The sequence below is a fragment of the Eriocheir sinensis genome, chromosome 12, assembly GCF_024679095.1.
Source record: "Eriocheir sinensis breed Jianghai 21 chromosome 12, ASM2467909v1, whole genome shotgun sequence".
NCBI lineage: Eukaryota > Metazoa > Arthropoda > Malacostraca > Decapoda > Varunidae > Eriocheir > Eriocheir sinensis.
Genome location: NC_066520.1, coordinates 13,106,717 through 13,126,150, shown reverse-complemented (window position 1 = coordinate 13,126,150; position 19,434 = coordinate 13,106,717). Strand labels below are relative to the sequence as shown.

Genomic DNA, 19,434 nt, shown 5'->3' with positions numbered 1-19,434 from the left:
TGACACCATCCCAGCGTGGAGGGTGTCGACACTCTTTTTTCTCTATCTCTCCTTAGTAAATGGGTGTTCTATGGTGCAGGTGGTGAAATTTCCATGTACCAACTGCTTCGAATGTGATGAGTAGTAATTAAATAGGTAGACTAGATAAATGAAAATTGAAATGGTCTTTATTTTATCACTAACATCCCCTTCCCAGTCATCAATCTATCTGGGCTCAGTTATGAAAAAAATAATACATAAATAAGAGTAATGATAATAATAAAGGTAGAGAAAGTAATGAAATGGTCTTTTTTTATAACTAATACTTTTTTATTGGAGGGGGGGGTGGTATTTCGTTGGGGATATACCCCAAGGGAGGAAGGCGGTGCATGCCGCGCAACCACCCAGACGGCTGGTAGAGAAATGCCCAATTCTTTCAAGTGGAGGAGACCCAACAACGGGGCTGGGGGTGTCGGAAAGAGCCCAACCTTTCCACTCCCAATGGCACCGGGTAGGACTCGAACCTATACACTCCAGCAAATACCTACAGCTGTCCTTCGAATCTCATCCATAAATCAGTCTAAATTCATCATGAAACTCTCATCAACTTTAATATCTGCTTAATTTGTTCCACTCACCCACCACCCTGCTCAATGCTCATGAGCCAGTTTTTATCCATCCCCAAAACCGAATAATACCCAGTCCTGCGTGTCCTAACATGTTTTCCAGTAAATGTATTTCCGAATCATCTTTTCAACAATTTAAATGCTTCAATTAAATCACCTTGCAGTCTATGCCTTTCTATAGAATGCAGTTTAAAATAATTTGGTCATTTTTCTCGATGCGGATTCGAGAAAATCGACATCCTTTTCTGTGATATGGGCACTAAATTTGTACAGTATTATCAAGTTGGGGTCTAACCAGTGCCAGATATAATACTGAAGATTATCTAATGTGCTCTTCTTGGAATAAAACCTATCTGTGGGCACGGTTCCTGGCGGTAATATTGATACTGATTTCTGGGCTGGGGGTCAGAGTCCACACGCACACCCAAATCCCTTTCACAGCTGGAATGACAACCATTGCCTAATGTGGTTACTTAGGGCGCTGCATTTGTCGATGTTGAAATGTATCATCCATTTAACAAACCACTCATATGGGTTATTAAAAGTTTCCCCTGTAATACCACATTGTACGTAGTTCTTAGCTAATAATGGTAATCCTATTTTTGTGTTAGCAGCAAACTTTGTCACTGGTTATACCGCCATCAAAGGTTGCTGACTTTGCCAGTAAGTGGATATTGCTGTTAAATCCGTGGAAAATCACAGATGATTAATGAAAAACTAGGTGGTAGAACATGTTTTTAAGAAGACTGTTGTCTGCTACAACAGCAATAGGTCAGCCAGAGATGAAAGTAGCAACAGGTATCCTCAAGGTCTCTTGGAAAGTAAAGCTTTGTGCCAGATGTCATAGTGTACATAATTCAATATCTGTAAAAGCAATTCTTTAAGTGGGATATAATTTTGAATGGTTTCACATGATCACATGGAATTTACATAGAATAATCGTAAATCTTTTCATTTGACATGCATACTAATTCTACTAACCACTATTTCTGGTATTTTGTCATTTTATTTCCCCAAGGCAAAACATGCATGATGGAATGCAAATTGTGCATAAACTGCCCAAAGAGATGTTCATAACATGTCATTAGCATATTGCACTCAGCAGGCCTTCATCAATATGTATATGATATCATTATTAAAATGTTCCTTTCAATTCAGATGCGAGTCACATCTTCAGGATGTCAGTTATAACTTAAACTGAATGGCAAACTTGTTTAACACTTTCTACAGATGGAGAGCAACAAACACAAATATCAAGAAACTTTAATCATGTATTCATTGTGACAACAAAGTAAAGATAAAAACAGATATACAATATAACTCTGAGATCATACTACAGAATGAAGGTAATTTGTACGGTTACTTTTTGGTTTTATGAACAGGGAAGATCATCATTTCATACCTTCATGCAAACAAGTCCCACACTACACCTTACATCTCTATTATGCAAATCTAGGAAGTCCAGCTTTATAGACAGTCTTAGGTATCTACCAGCAAATTAAGGTGTCCCACTCTTTCACTCAGAAGGCACTTAGACAAATGACAAATCAATCCATTTAAGGAGCATATTTCTGTCATTACTAATGCTCATATTTCATCATAGTAATATGAGTCATTTCCCCAAATCAGACAAAACACTAAATGTTCCAAGCATTATTTAATGGGAGCATCTTTAAGTGTTGCTGTAGTCACTGGTCCATTGCTGGTGCCCAAGACAGCCTTCTTCCATGTTGCCCTCAAGGAGCTGTCAGTCATGAAGCCCTCCAGCATCTTGGTTAGGGCATCACTCTTCTTTGTGTTGAGGACAGGGTCTGGCTCACCCTCGTACCCCTCTGCCATTATACGATCACCTGGTTGGCTTCCAGGTGGAGGCTGCAGAGGTTCTATCACAGCTGGTTCACTTACAGAGGCACACAAAACCATCCCAGCTGACTTAACACCCCTCATGTTGGCTGGCTTGAGGTTGGCCAATACCACTACCATTCTATTTTGCATTTCCTCAATTGGAACATATTTGACTAATCCACTCACAATGGTTCGTGGCTCAGGCTCCCCAATGTCAATTTTTTCAACATAAAGGGACTCTGCATCTGGGTGTTTATTTACTTCAATTATTTTTCCAACTCTCATATCAAACTTAGAAGGAACAAATTCTTCTCCACCAGGTCCTGCTGTCTTTTGGCCACCCTTTGCCTTTTTAGCTGGTGGTGGGTAAGCCAGATTCTGAAGTTTCTTCATAGCTGGGGACTCCGCTGCTTTACGAATAGGTTGAATACTTTTCTTGACATATTCTAGAACACTGGCCTTTAGGTCTCCTGGATGTAATTTCTTTTGGCTGAATACTTCCTCTAGATGACTAAAGGAATCAAATTCTAAATTACCTCCATTTTCTTCTGTCCTTGAAACTACAAATTTATCTTTCCCTAGCCATGGGAAGATGATATTTTTCACCAAATCTAACACAGGATTGAAAGTGGTGTTTCCCTCCTCACAAAATGCAGACTTAATTTTCTTCTTTATCTGTGATTCTTGTTCTGTCAGTTCAATATACTCCTCCTCAGATGTAAGGGCAGCTCGATTCAACAATGATGGAATTTCAGCACCCATCAGGGGGACACATGGTTTTCCTTCCACCAAAGGGAGGCTTTTTTGAGCAAATTTAAATATTGGAACATATTTGACACTGCAGTAATGAATATTAGCTTGCAAGTGCTTTTCATCCAAGGACATCATGTCAGGATACAGGAGAGCTGAAAGGAGGTTTGGATCCTTCACTACATTTGAAACTGCCTCGCCAGAGTCTTTGCAGGTAACCAGGGCACTCATCTTGTACAAATCAAGAACATATTTTTCACCCTCTTGAAAACTACTGCCTTTAACAAAGTTGACATTCTGCAGTGGAATATTATTTGCAGTCATAGCAGCCTTGATCACTTCCAAGTAATAGTTGGCAACATGTGTGGTCAGTTCCCATGGCACTTGGCAAGCATCTAAGTGGGATAGAATGTCAGAGGCCAATACAGTGACACGACATCCAGCAGCAAGGAAGTCACGTAACTTAGCAATGTGACCAAGTATCCAACAATCAGGACGCTTGGTGACAGCCACAGACCACAAAACATGGGGAGACTGGTCAAGGATAGTGTTGAGGGAGAGAGGGGGAGGAGACGCTAAATTCCTGCCCATTAAATCCAATCGCTCATCAAGACTCAGTCCGTGTGCGGATGACTTTTCACCTGTTTCTTCACAGACAGCCCCTGCAACTGGAGGGTTTTCAATGGTCTTAGGATAGGCTACTTTAGCTAATTCTTTGAGCTCAGGTTTCATAAATTCACACCTCACAGGCTCTAATAAGGAATTCAAGAAGCTGATAACAGCTTTCTTTATATCCTCCCCATCTACCTTATGATTAACGAAGTCTTCCTTCAGCTCTTCAAAGCTCAAGAATACCCGACCATCATCAAACTCAAAAACCCTTCCCTGCCCCTCCAGCACAGGGAATGCTACATAGTTTACAAATGCCATCACACCATTGTCTGGGGAGGCTGGGTCACAAGCTGCCCCACTCAGTTTCCGTTCCACAGCCTCTGCAGAGTCCAGAAGATCAATTTTTGAATCAATTTCAGATGAAGACATCTTTCCTCCAGTCAGACCTGGCACCATGGGGTTCATTAGGTGTGACCGTTTCTGGTACCCCAGCTTGGGCAAGTACTTTTCAGCATACATAAAGATCTTCCTCTGATCCACTCCTCCAAACTGAACATCCACTCCTAGGTACTCTTCATCTAGTGCCTGCAGTCCAGGGTACAATAAACCAGATTGGAATGGAGCCTCCACCTGCTTGACCACCTCAGCACCAGCCTTTTTGGCATCATGTTCAGTGACCATGGCAGCAAGGCGGTACATGTCTTGGGTGTAGCGCTGTCCCAGTTGGTAGCTCCGCCCTGGGGAGAAAGTAATACTTAAAACTCTTTGACTAAAGGCCTGAAGTGATCTAATTTAAAATTAATGTTACCTATAAATAAAAGTGATGAGAAAAAGTAAGTGATGACATGTGAAGTTATCAGACCATATCCAACTGAAAACCTGCATAGAAAAAGAAAAATAAGGGCTTCATTACTAAAGCTATATGACACTAGGTAAAAGTAATAGGAAGTTGCAAAAGAGCTGTGGAAATAAAGTGCATCATAAAAGGCTAACCAACCTTTTGACACATCTGAATATGGATATGATGAAAAATCCATGATAACATTAAATAAGAATGACAAATGCAAAGCATGACAAATAGGCTGGTTCAGAAATTTATAATGCATAAAAAATTAACCACAGTAGTTTCCCTTTTCAACCTGAAAGCCAATGATGCTCAAACTTTGATGGGCTGCTAAATACTATGTAAGTGATGATGCTGTGGCTATATTCACCATCAGGATCAAGACAGCAGAACTTAAAACAGCTTATGAGTGGTAGTGTAGTGCTGTACTAGCCAATCACCCCTCTAAAATTTTCGTTTGATCCTATTCATTTACTTTTCTCCCGGAATCCATTGTGTCTGGAGATGGCAACAACTATTGAGGCGTTTACACTCAAATTTCCTCTGCTCTGACTCTCTCTGCAAATTCATTCCTTGCTTACCAACTGTCAAACTCATCTACACTGTTGCTCCTCTTTAAACACACCATTTTCTTTCTCGTTTCCTCCACCTTCATTTCTTCAGTCTGCCCTGTAAATCACCTTGTCCTCTTTCTCTTCTTCCACTCTCATCACACTGTATTATCTTGTCTTTATATTCATCAGACTGCAAGTCACTATATGTAAATATATGTATACAATCACTCCTATTATTACAAACATTAACATACTGAAACTACATCACCATAAAGCCATTACTGGAAATATTAGCGCATACGAACTTCTGTAAATAACCAATCGCCATTCGTAAAAACATGTATATTCTAGGAAATAAATTCGCTTGTCAATGGAGTCACCACCAGGATACCAGTTGTTTCACTGATCCTACAAGACGGCCTTAACGGAATCACACGACGTTATACCAGCTATAACGTATGCTGTCTAGAAAACATAACAAACAGAAATGTTTGGTTTTCTCTGTAGCGGCCTAGGCTGCCGTTACATTCATGGCATTTTCACTCTTCTTATTTCTGGTTACTGTGCTACACTTCACAGCCATGTCACTGATGCATACAAGAGTTGGGAGGACCATGCAATTGGTGATACTTTTCTTTACCTCTTTGCTCATACATTTTTGTTTTATAATTCTCTTCAATGCAGTTGGAGAACACTTACTTTAGGGTACTACTATTTACTATGCTATAAATACGAAAACCAATAAATTTTCATCAGGAGTTCTTGTATTTCTTTTTCAGGAACAGCATTTAAACTATGTATAGAGTCAGCCCTCCACCAATGTCATTGCAAAAAGCACTGTACTCAAAATGGATCGTGGTGATGAAATCCACATTGGTGAAACCTTAATGTACTTTATAAACTGTTTGGCTGAGACTGTAATCGCCAAAGTCACTGCCAATGTTTTAATTTTCCTTGGAAACGCCCTTTTGTTTTTTTAATCGACATTTATACACATACATAATACATGACATCTTCTCTGCCCTCTGTCCCTGAAAATAATAGGGGTGGGCTGTGGGTCTAAATAAAGAGCCAAACATGAAAACAATTATGAATCTTAATATACACACTATGGAACAACTGTAAATACAAAGAAAGCTGCTATAAACAAACCAAACAACCTGTCTCTTTTAAATATAGTAAATAAATATACAAAGATATTATGACGCAGATTTTTGAGGTGGGTATAAAATATGGATATTTTTGGGGAGTGCCACAATGGTGAAACCTGTAACACTGAAAACCATATTGGTGGAGGATCAACTATAACTCACATTAAGAGCCACCTCAATGTAAAGCTTTCAGTTAGTAATTATCTTTGACAGCAAGAATTAGTGATGAAAGCAATTATCATTACTAGTTCCAGAGAAGAAAATGACTAACCTTGAATGAAGTGCAGCTTTTCTATAGAAACCCCGATGGCTTTCAGCATTGCCTTGATAATAGCCTGATAGTACTGGGTACGGTGCTCAATGAGGGACCATGGGGCTTTCATGTTGTCCAGGTAGGCATGGAGATCAGCTAGCAACACAGTTACCTGAAAAGTCAAGAATTCATATATGCTATATTGTGACATATATAAAGAAAAAATACATCCTGTGAAAAAAGCAGGCTGTTGCACTTTCATGCACTTCATGGGAGATTTCATGTCTGTAAATCAATGTTGTTAGTTTTGCACTTAATTAATCACATAACTATAAAGGTGATTAAAAAATCCCTCCTGAGCAAGGTAGCTAAGACAATATAACCCCACCAGAGTTACAAGAGAGAGATACCTCTCTCACCAAGAAGCTGCCATGAGCTGGGATTGATCTTGCAACTTCTTGGTCGCCAGCCAACCATCAGACCCACTGAGCCGCCCAACACTTAAGTCACATAATCAACCATAACCTCAAACTGTACAACTCCCCCAAAGATCCTGCCTGAGTGGGCTATCAAACACTATAGTATAGGAAAGTCCTACAGAAAATACTTATACATATTGCAAATGATAAATGGTTCATGGTGACCAATAACAAAAGTATTTTAAAAGCAGTATGTTACCATGGGGGCAAGCCTCCCTTCTCCTGGAAAATAGATATGGAATTTTATGGAAGTGTGAGTGCTAACAGTTTCCACTTGAACAACTGCTAGTTTCTCTAGTAACTATAGTTTCATTTGAGGTCAATTCATAACATGCTATTAATTCAGTCACCTCTCTTTCCTGTTCAACATTATGTAGGGAAATATTCCTAAACTCTTTCCTGAGCCCTTCTATCACCCTCTGAAACCCACTCCTGCAAATCTTCCACAACAGTCAACATCTGGTGTGATCCATCATGGATATTTTTTCCCTTTACTTTCCCCAGCCTTGTCACTCTTGATAAGATAAAAACTGATATACTTGTCTTCATTGGAAAAGCCTAGACATTCCTCTTTATTTGTTTGATTTATATATATATATATATATATATATATATATATATATATATATATATATATATATATATATATATATATATATATATATATATATATATATATATATATATATATATATATATATATATATATATATATATATATATATATATATATATATATATACACACACACACACACACACACACACACAGTCGTCCCTCGTCTATCGCAGGGGTTAGGTTCCAGAACCCCCCGCGATAGGCGAATATCCGCGAAGTAGCAACCTCATATTTTTTTTTATTATTTATATATATTTTAAGGCTTAATAAACCCTCCCCACACTCTTACAAACCTTTCCCATACTCCTATTGCCCTTTTCCACACTCTTATAAACACTTCTTATGACGTTTCATCATTACGACGCAGTCCCAATAAATGATACTACGTATAATTCTTGTTTCGACTTTCAACATTTGCTTCGTAAATACGAACTTCGCACAGGAATTAGTTTGGCGGGGCGGAAGAATACTCAGAGAAAGGACAATATGAGCGTAGCTCACTTCTTTTATATCACAATTAAGTGAATACATGGAAGGGGAACGGGAGGAGAGGGACAGAGCGAGTCATGAAAAAATTACTGATAGAGGATGTAAGAACGGAGAACAAGGAAAAGTAGTGGAGGAAACAGGGAGAGATAAGGAGGATGAAAACAAGGAGGTGTGGGAAGGGAGGGTCATGTCAGGTGAAGTCCTGAGGGAGAGTCAGGTCAGGTCAGGGTGTGTGTGTGTGTGTGTTTACCTAGTTATAAACACACACACACACAAACACACACACAGTGTGTGTGCGTGTGTGTGTGTTCATATAATCTAATGGGGAAGGAGAAAGGGAGGAAGAGTGCTAGAGTGAGAGATAAGACTAAATATAAGAGGGTGTGAGACAGGAGGAAACAAGGGAAATGAGTGGAGGGAATGGGACGGGAAAAGAAGAGAGGTAGGCAGGGTCAGGTAAAGGTGAGGAAAGAGGGGGAGAGAAAGGGTGTGAGTGGGAGGGAAAGAACATAAGAACATATAAGAACATAAGGAAACTGCAAGAGGCTGGGTGGCCTACACAGGGCAGCTCCAGAATCCCCCCCACTACTCACGGTGGGTGAGGTGTAGTTACAAGGGTTACAGGTAGAGGCTTGATCCTCATTATACCGGCGGTACTAGGCACGCATCCAGCACCCCGTCACCTTACTGCACCCACACCTCACTGCCACCTGTCGTCCTCGTCCATGTAGCTATCCAGTCTACTCTTAAAACAAGCTATCGTCCCTGCACTAACTATGTGATTGCTGAGTCTATTCCATTCCCCACCACCCTATTACTAAACCAATGCTTGCCTATATCTCTCCTAAATCTATACTTTTCTAATTTAAATCCATTACTGCGAGTTCTATCCTGTTGGCTAATTCTCAGTACTTTACTTATATCACCTTTGTTGTAACCCTTGACCCATTTGAATACTTCTATCAGATCTCCCCACACTCTTCGTCTCTCTAGTGAATGTAAGTTTAGATGTTTCAGCCTATTTTGATATGGGAGGTTCCTCAGCCCCTGAATCATCTTGGTCATCCTCCTCTGAACCGATTCAAGCAAGTTGATGTCCATTCTGTAGTGTGGGCACCAAAACTGGACAGCATAATCTAAGTGTGGCCTAACTAACGCTAAATAGAGTCTGAGGATGACCTCTGCACTCCTGTTGGTTACCGTCCTGTTAATAAAGCCTAATACCCTGTTAGCCCTATTCCTCACACTAATACATTGCTTCCTTAGTTTTAGGTCAGAGATTAAAAGAGAGAGGTAGGGAGGGTCAGGTAAAGGTGAGGAAAGAGGGGGAGAGAAAGGGTGTGAGTGGGAGGGAAAGAGATTAAAAGAGAGAGGTAGGGAGGGTCAGGTAAAGGTGAGGAGAGAGGGGGAGAGAAAGGGTGTGAGTGGGAGGGAAAGAGATTAAAAGAGAAAAACTGAGAATGAAGGAGAAAAATACGGGGACGGAGAGGGAGAAGAAAGAAAGTGGGGAGGAATGAACCAGGGAAAAGACTAACGGCGCAATAGGCCGCGACGGAAAAATAAAAAAATAGGTGGGTGACGTAGGTGCTTATTTAGGTGTGTTCCTACTTACATTGATTTATATCGTTTTCATTTTTAAGGCTAGAAAATGATTATTTTACATAAAATCATGATATAGTGAAAAATCTGCGATATGATACAATTTAAAATCATGATACAGCGAGACTTGATAAGTAAACTATTGTATATATATATATATATATATATATATATATATATATATATATATATATATATATATATATATATATATATATATATATATATATATATATATATATATATATATATATATATATATATATATATATATATATATATATATATATATATATATATATATATATATATATATATATATATATATATATATATATATATATATATATATATATATATATATATATATATATATATATATATATATATATATATATATATATATATATATATATATATATATATATATATATATATATATAGTTCGGTTTTATACGGATTGTCACGGAAAATTTTTATTAGGATTTTTAAATTTCCCCCTCGTCACACCAAGTAGCCATGGCGTGAGTGGCAACACTGTTCTACCAAAACACCTGCTGAAAACACCCCAAATCATTCGAGATAGGTGTTCACCTTGCAGAAGAATTCAGATTTAAGAGAAGTTACGTTTTGGGATGAGTTATGTTTGTGTAGGGAGAGCATACCACGTGAATGAAAGCAGTGTTCGTTGTATCTATGATCTTGGTCTTGGTCTTAATGTCACAGGTGGCCTGGGATTTCTCCCTTGGTCTTAGGGCCGCTTTCACAGTCGTTTCGTTTGTTTTGATCATTACCGATGGCGGCAATCGCCGCTATAGAATTTCCACTTAAGACTGGCCGATGAGGTAATGGCAGCTGCAGGGCTAGCCTAGCACCGCACCTAACCACACACTCTCAACACCTCTCGCTTCCTCTGCAGCCACCACTACCCCATCAGCCAGTTTCACGTGGAAAAGTACAATGTCGATCGGCACCATTGGTAACGATCAAAACAAACAAAACGACTGTGAAAGCGGCCCTGAGTCTTGGTCTTTGTTCAGGAGGTAGTTTTCCCTTTCGGTCCCAACTACAGCCTTTGAAACGGCTTACTCCCTCAGGGCCAACACCCTGAAAATCATAGAGTAAAATAAATTCTTGCCGCAGTAACTGCCAGTGCTCCAAGAATGCTGCAAGAGTGGAGATAAAGGCCATCCTTTTACTAAGCCTCGTCATTGCTATGGTAACGGCGTCCCACTCGCAGCAAAATGGTGTACGCTGATCTTCCTGGCGACGTTTAACATGCATTACTAGCTGTCCTGGCTGACGAACTCCTTACAACAGAAGATGAAAAGGAAGCTGCAGTGGTTATGGTGGTACAGAGAGGTGAAATGCAATGGAAACACTTATATCTATATATATATATATATATATATATATATATATATATATATATATATATATATATATATATATATATATATATATATATATATATATATATATATATATATATATTTTTTTTTTTTTTTTTTTTTTTTTACAGCAGAGGAAGCAGCTCAAGGGCAAAAAAAAGGGAACGATAATGAAAAAAAAAAGCCTGCTATTCACTGGTCCCACAAAAAGCGCTCAGAAGAGTGGCCAAAAGAGAGGTCAAACTTTGGAAGGAGAGGTGTCCTGATACCTTCCTCTTGAAAGAGTTCAAGTCATAGGCAGGAGGAAATACAGAAATTCACGATGACATCATCGATGAAACTCGTGTAAAATCGAACATATCGCATCAGTTAAACGTATCTCCTTAAATATCAACTCGTGTTAAATCAAAAACGCGTTATTTAAACTCATGTTAATCGAGAGGTGACTGTATATATATATATATATATTTGTTCGAGGTCTCTTTGATCAGTGCAAAAATAGGATTTATGATGAAAATAACAATGATCTGATCATCATTATCATGAAGTAGATACCCATAGGGTTACTCATCAATTAAAAAAACATTATATATATTATAAGTGGACTCCATGAGAACTAAATGGTTTGAATGAATGATTTGTATGGTAAGAAAAAATTAAACTGTAGCAATCCGTACTTCACAACCAGCCTTCAGGAAATCAGCAATCTTAGTCATTGCCACAAAGTAGGCCACATGAGGCTTGCCGGTGGTGGCAGTGCCCCAATAGACCTTGAGAGGGCGCTCCTTCAGGGTGGCCATAATGCGGTCCTCACCAGTAACTTCATCCAGTCGACGACAAATCAGTTTGAGTCGTTCCTTTGCACACACCTCAGGCTGCAAGCAAACACAGGAATTAGTTGCCAATAAACCCTCACACACAAATATGATTTCTCTATACAAAGAAGTTCTCCAATAATTCCCAAACAAAAAAAGTAGCAGTGTAGCAGTCCTCGGAGAAATGACTGACCTCAGTGGTTAGGATGCTGCTATTCCACAAATGCAAAAAAATCAAGTATTTTTCATATACATAGTCTTTTTTTTTCTTTCCAGAGGAGCTTTCAAACTTGGAACATTGCAAACTAAAAACAAAGTTCAAGATGGACTGTAACTTATTTCTATAATGTGACCTCTCAACTGCTGCAATTTATTGTATAGCAATATTTGATGGAGTTCTATACTGATTATCTATTATGAGTCTATTACTTGCATTTGTGTCAAAGAATTTGGTGAAATATGAGTATGGGTAGGCGGTGGCTGAGTGGTAGCGTGCTGGGCCCACATTTACCGAGTGATGGACGACGCGAGTTCGAATCCCCATGCTACCGCCTCGGATTTTTCAGTCACTGGCAAGTGGCTTAAAACTACCCACATGCTGTCCTGAAGACCACCCATCAACCTGGACTCTAGAGGAAACCGTCCAAGTGAATCAAGAACAAGTTCCGGGGGGCAGCATGAGCCAAGAGAAGATGGCGCCACTATAAACACTTGCCTGCGCCATGACGGGCTGGGGCTGAACACCATCCAGGCTCCTCAAGCAAGCCTACCAGCGCTATAGGCGTAGACATAAAAAAAAATTAATAATAAATAAATAAATAAAAAAAAAATAAAAAAAAGAGGTGCACCTTTGTTGTTAACAATAACCAAAGTTATTGTTGAAAACATAGAACTCTTACTGTTTTGGAGGTTGTTCCAAACATAGCCACAACTTCTTCCGTAGTCCTGGCCATTCCTTGGAATTCAGCAACTTCAAAGGTTTTCATATGTTTCCACCATCTTGTTATATGCACATAGTCCACCAGGTTCTTGATAACAGGTTCCACAGCGCGAACCAAGAGCCCATCGCTATGCGTTGCCCGCCATCCCTCCACATAACTGTAGTCACGGAGGTGATCATCAAGAGCCTTTAGATTCTCAGGGCTCCACTTGACCCCCTTCATTTTTTTTTTTTTCTTTTCTGAAGAAAAAAAACAGCAATTATAAGCATGTGTGTAAGTGTCTGTACACTATTAATGTAGTATGTACAAACAAATGTAAATCCATTGCAAATACATTCCTTTGGCTTGATCTACTAACTGATAATAAAACAAACAGCAACTCTATCACTCATGAATCCTGCCAACTAATGGTTCATGTACATTGCGTATGTGGATAGTGTAGTCTACTACTACCCAAGACTGAAGTGAACATTATCGTGCACTGGCAACCTGCTGCCACACGAAGTGTCAGTTTTCGTGTATACATACTGTATCCTAGCCAATGCATAGTAAACAGTCGTCAGTGTCAATAATATGCAGGCAGCAATACCAAATACTTACTAATCTTTTTTTAACTCAAAATCAACTATAGCTAACTGACGGTATTTGTTATTACAGCCTGCATGTTATTGACACTGACAACTGTTTACTATGCATAGGCTAGCATGAAGCATCCATGAAATCGGACACGCCACGTGACAGCAGGTTGCCAGCCCACGATAATGCTCACTTCAGACTTGGGTGAACAGACTATAGTACCTAAAAGCAGAAGTCAAAAGTGAAATACAAATATATTGAGTTAAGAAAAACAAAATGAGTTTTGAATTTGGTAAAGTTTCTACTGTAGATCTGTGCTTATTAATTAAGATTATTTTATCTTTGATAAACAACTTCTTTCATTACTGCAAATAATTTCCTCTGAACATTGTTGATTGACAGTTTTTTTACAGCAAGGGAAGGAGCTCAAGGGCAAAATTAGACAACAACAACAAAAGCCTAATAGATGTTGCTCCAATAAATAGAACAAGAGTATTAGGAGAATAGTGTAGTTTGAGTCTACCTTGAGTCTACTTTTCTGTGGTCTAGTGGTCAGCGTGCCTGGCTACCACTCTGCGGGCCCAAGTTCGAATCCTGGCCTGGGCAGTCGGCGTGAAGCTCACTCAGCTGTTCATCCTCCCTTTCAGGTTGGTCAGTAAATGGGTACATGGAGAAACTTAGGGAAAGTAAACTGTGGCAATCCCGGATTTCACACAGGCCCTTGTCCCGGGGTAATTGGTTGTTACCTACCACAGGCTCAAAGGGCCAACAGATCGGAGATGAGCACCACAGCCACGCACAGCTTTAGCATAGGCACCCAACTTTACCTTTGAGTTCAGATGTAAAATTTGTCCGTATTGAAACACAAAAAGATGAAGCTCCTGCCCTGACACTGAACAATTTAGGCAACCTCTAAACTTTGAGGCTATTTAGAAGCCATGGAATGGATACCAAACACCGGTCTCCCTAGCGTCTGAGTGCTGGTATGCCTGGCAAGCCCAAACTATCCATGGATACGCTGGATTTCCAGTAACATTAGGGTTTCAGGGCACAAAGTCAAAAAATTAAGATAAAAAGTATGACAACTGATAAATAGATTTAGGCAAAAAATATATTTAACATGACCAAACTGCCCAGGCATGAAAAGCAATGGCAAGAAATGGCTTAAAAATTCAAATAAATAGAACATTTAACCTGACATTCAGGCCATGAGTGGCAGCAGAAAGAAATGGGCAAATATTAACTTCAAATGGCTGCTGCTTAGCCTGACACATTAAAAAAATATTCATGATTGCAAATATTCATTTCACACTGATAAAATATCGTACTGATACAAATTAATATTTGAAGTTATCATAATTTGATATATTAAACAAAAAATAAATAAAATAACAAAACATAGGTTATTTTGAAATATACAGGAAAATGGGTTATGTTAGCATTTTCATCTGAGCCATGGTAAATTTCATTCACTATCATATTTTAATACAAGGAAGGAAACAATTTCCAGAAAAATAAGTTGTGCTTACATCTATTTCTAATTCAATTTTCTTTGTATCATTCCAATGTCTTAGGGCCACTTTCACAGTCACTTTGTTTGTGTTGATCGTTACCAATGGCGGCGACCGCCACTATAACATTTCACGTGAAACTGGCCTATGGGGTAGTGGCGGCTGCAGACGAAGCGAGAGGTGTTGAGAGTGTGCGGTAAGGTGCGGGGCTAGGTTAACCCCGCAGCTGCCCCTACCCCATCGGCCAGTTTTACGTGGAAATACTATAGCGGTGATCGCCGCCATTGGTAACTATCAAAACAAACAAAGTGACTGTGAAAGTGGCCCTTAATATCATGTGCACACTCTAATGATAGTTCAAACTGAAATTTCGACACACTCGACAAAGACATAGGGGTAAACTTGTCCTCGACCATCCACCTTGTTCAAGCTCGGTCTCCCTGACTCTTGTTAACACCATATCCTCTCAAAGGGCCTTTGTCCTCAACCTTCATGTGTCTTTAACATGGCCCTTAGTTAATGGATATAATTTGGTGCTGAACTTGAATCTGGCTCAAGATTGTGGATGACAAAAGTAAAGATGGGGCCATATGCTAAAGCCTCAGTGCTCATCTGTCACACTGGCCCTTGAGTTTGTGGTGGGAAATAACCCCTTACTCTAGGCCACACAGACAGTGCAAAATCCCAGGTTATTACAGCCACCGGTATTATTCTAGTGTTTGCCCATACTCACCCCTCGCAACCAAAATTAGCTAGGGGGCCATTGAGACTTCGGGGAATGCGGTGGTAAACATGAAATGCGTCGCAAATGCATAGTTTTTGAGTTATGGGGGGTTGAAAAATACCCTAGCTGTAGGGAAATTCCTTACAATTACTTGGATGTAGGGAAATTTCATACTTTCCGTTCTTTTTTTTACAACGTATGGAAACCATGCAATTTCACTCACTCTCCATACCAAAGGGGGGTTCGAGGGGGGCAAAGCCCCCCGTTAGAGTATTAAGGTCATAATGAAGCATCCAAACGGTAAGTAATTTACATCATAGGAATCTTGCAACCGTCATATACGATTACGTATTCACTTACTGGTAGCACGTACGAACGCGTGAAGCAGGCTCAAACGCAGGTTACTTGTGTTCAATGTCCCTCAGTTAGCTGTTAGGTCGTAAAGTTTGGTTGGGGTACTTATAAGGGGGGGGTCCAGAGGGGGCACAGCCCTCCCCCTTGGTTAGCAGGAGGGTCGAGGGGGGCAAAGCCCCCCCTCGTTAGCAGGTCGTAAAGTTCAGTTGGAGTAGTTTAAATATGCTCCCCCACCCAAATACTCCAACTCCCCGCGGGTCCCCCAAGATCGTTGGGGGAAGGGGATTAATTCGGCTTCTTTTTTACTTTTAAGTACTTCCGCCTTCATATTATGGTTGAGGGACATGTATTTTGTTTTTTTAACTATGATATATGGAGGCGTATTATCGTATTCTGGAGGCGCGGAGTCAATATCCACAATCACCTTGTATACTGGGAATACGAACCCATGAAGCAGATTCAAAATGCGGTCAGTAAGGATTCACGCATTCGAACAGCTCGGGCAGGAGGTTCAAGAGCCTTCACTTGCTCTAGAACCCGCAGTACTGTTTAAGGTGCGGCGTTGGACGGATCATGGCTAGCCGGTGGTTTTGCTTGTGTCAGTGATAAACAATGAAGATACGCTGTGTTTGGTGCCACGGACTCTACTTGGAGGACAGAAACCTTGCGATGAGGTGACAACCTACTAGAGAGAGAGTGTGGTGTAGGCGGTTTATGTGAGCGCACACAGCGCATATGGCCTCCGGCGCCACACCAGATGGTGAGGTGAGCATCGTTTGGTGGGTTCACTACGCTTCTCTCCCAAAACAAGCTTAGGGATCTAGTGAGTGCGTGGTTTCCGTATGGGAAAAACTAAATTCGTTGCAAACGCTCATTTTAGTGGTGGTGGGAGGAAAAATCCCTAAATGTAGGGAATTTCCCTAGATCTAGGAAGTTTTTATCCCCCCCCCACTAAAAAAATATGCACTTGCGACGGATTTCGTGTCCCCCACCCAAAACCCCGTGTTCCCACCAGGTCCCCAGGCTTGTATGGGGGGGAGGGGGGAGTATGGGCATACACTAGAATTTTACCCAGTCACCTTCCCCAGATAGTCATTTATCAACTAGGCCAAAAGGGAGGACAAGCAGCAGAATGACAAAGGCATAACTGGAAATACTGTGGGGTAAAGATTCGTACTAGGTCTGTGCCAGAATCTCATAATCTACTTTAAGAAACATCAGTATCTCTTCATATATCTTTTCTACAAACCTTCAACAGTCATGGAAACGCTTTGAAAATTCAATTCAAGGACTTTTTTTTAACCCTGAAAATAGGGGATAATGTTTACGGAAGCGCGTCGCCTCCTCTGGCGGCGGCTGCGACGACGCTGCAGCCGTAAAATAGCTCGCAGAGGGTTTAGGGTCGGGGAGCATATTTAAACTACTCCAACCGAACTTTACGACCTACTACTGGGGGGGCTGTGCCCCCCTCGACCCCCCCCTTCTAACCAGGGGGGGGCATAGCCCCCCCCCTGGACCCCCCCCACATGTATATGTGACTTCTGTCAGCAAAGAGGTATTTCTCGCAACACCGGCTGCACCACCGCCAGAGGAGGCAACGCGCTTTCGTAAACATTATCCCCTATTTTCAAGAGTAAAAAAGAAGTCCTTGAATTGGATTTTCAAAGCGTTTCCATGACTGTTGAAGGTTTGTAGAAAAGATATATGAAGAGATACTGATGTTTCATAAGGTAGGTAATGAGATACTGGCACGGACCTAAAACGAATCTTAACTTACTGTGGAGAAACTACGTACATTATTGCTGCTGTTGTACTTTCTCCAGCACAAAGGAAAAGAACAATTTTTGAATCCAGAAACTAATATTCGAGAAAATCAGATGGGATTCACAGTGTTTGACATCACACTTTGTCTTCCACACATCTATAACTATCGCATGGCACATCTGGCTCCCCAAGTAATGCCGAGGTGTTACGACATGTAAGGCAATCACGGAGTCCATGTGAGCACGTACCGGTAGATCCAACATATGACCTAGGTTTGTACACATCATCACATTTCTTTCACAGTCTTCATCCGTCTCAAGCCAAATGATGCATATAAATACATATTCTGTTTCATGAATAATGTCTCGCACTCGTTTTTACCTTGTTTTCAGCTGTGTAAGGAGGCGCCGCGGCCCGCAGCTGTCACTGGTGACTGGCGTGCTGCACGAGGAGGGAGGGGAGGCAGGCCTGGCTGAGGCGCGGCCCGTGGGAAAGACAGAATGTCGATGAGGTTGATAACACCTTTGCAACGGGGACGGGATTCCCTCACTGAAGTCAACTTTTTATTTTATTTAATTAACTAACTAACTTATGGGGAACATACGCCCAGGGGAGCTTAGCTTCACTTACTCGTCGCCTATACTCCCGGCGGTTCTCACGAGCAAGCTCCCACGCAGGTATCAGCTGATCGACTTGCCCCAGTCATGAGTTATGTGGGCGTCCCCTTGGTCTCCTCCACTTAGGTTTGTCTTGTACAGAAACAACCTTGTGAGCAGGATCGACGTCCGTTAGGCGTGCCACGCGCCCATATAGCCGGAGTTTGCGTTCACGGACTGAGCTGGCCGCCTCGATTCAGTTTCACTGAGTAGTCGCTGGTTCGACACGAAGTCATTGCAGCGATACCCCATGATCCTGCGAAGGTACTTGGTATCAAAGGCATCGTCACGCCTCTCAAGTCAATATTCAGTGTCCATGTTTCACAGTCATATGTACAGTAAGACAGAGAGAACAAGAGACTTAATAAGAGATTCGAATCTTTGTCCGCCTGCATAGATATCGACAAAGCCATAGCCTACTCGTATTGAGCGAGGCCATGACACCGTGGGCCATGCCAATCAGTCGAGTGACAAATTCTTGACCCAACATTGTTATGCACTACGCTACCAAGGTATGTGAAGCATTTGGTGACCTCGACATCCTCACCACACGCATGAACAGACTTAACAAAATGCAGCATTGAAAACTATACGATGGAAATTGAAGAGAACATGAGTATGTCCATATCGGTATTTTTGTGTGATTATCTTTCCACTACATTGTCCCTCACCATGCAGGGAATGTGCCGTAAGGACACTGTGCCTAAAGAACTCTACGTAGGCTTCATGCATGGATGAAAAATGCTTGAAAGCATATATTACTATTTGGTCATAATGTTCACGTGTGCAGGGAAGCTCGAGGTGGAAGCAAGAACGAACAACCCAAGCTACCAAAGATGGCACATAAATGAAAAAAAAAATATGTATGCCAACTTATATATGGAATCGGTGAAGATTTTAGCC

The 19,434-nt window shown here is 40.8% G+C and overlaps 1 protein-coding gene across 3 annotated transcripts; it reads right to left on the bottom strand.

Annotated features, from left to right (window-relative positions):
• Positions 1-1,856: 1,856 nt before the first annotated feature.
• Positions 1,857-18,353, bottom strand: LOC126997422 (tyrosine--tRNA ligase, cytoplasmic-like). 3 transcript variants are annotated; one of them, XM_050858504.1, is made up of 6 exons: positions 18,257-18,353; positions 14,046-14,162; positions 12,905-13,185; positions 11,868-12,065; positions 6,633-6,786; positions 1,857-4,549 (listed from the first exon to the last, which is right to left on the bottom strand). In XM_050858504.1, the coding sequence occupies exons 3-6, from the start codon at positions 13,166-13,168 to the stop codon at positions 2,259-2,261; spliced, it is 2,907 nt and encodes a 968-aa protein (XP_050714461.1). In that variant the 5' UTR covers positions 13,169-13,185; positions 14,046-14,162; positions 18,257-18,353; the 3' UTR covers positions 1,857-2,258. The 3 variants fall into 3 exon arrangements, with proteins under 3 accessions (XP_050714461.1, XP_050714462.1, XP_050714463.1); XM_050858505.1 differs by lacking the exon at positions 14,046-14,162; XM_050858506.1 differs by lacking the exon at positions 18,257-18,353 and having other exon boundaries at positions 14,046-14,198.
• Positions 18,354-19,434: the final 1,081 nt, after the last annotated feature.

Excerpts from the sequence above, each read along its gene's own strand:
- LOC126997422 (XM_050858504.1), bottom strand. The coding sequence starts at position 13,168 with ATGAAGGGGGTCAAGTGGAGCCCTGAGAATCTAAAGGCTCTTGATGAT. Across the intron at positions 12,066-12,904 it reads TTGGAACAACCTCCAAAACA|CCTGAGGTGTGTGCAAAGGA; the intron begins GTAAGAGTTCTA and ends GTTTGCTTGCAG. Across the intron at positions 4,550-6,632 it reads AAAGCTGCACTTCATTCAAG|GGCGGAGCTACCAACTGGGA; the intron begins GTTAGTCATTTT and ends CTTTCTCCCCAG.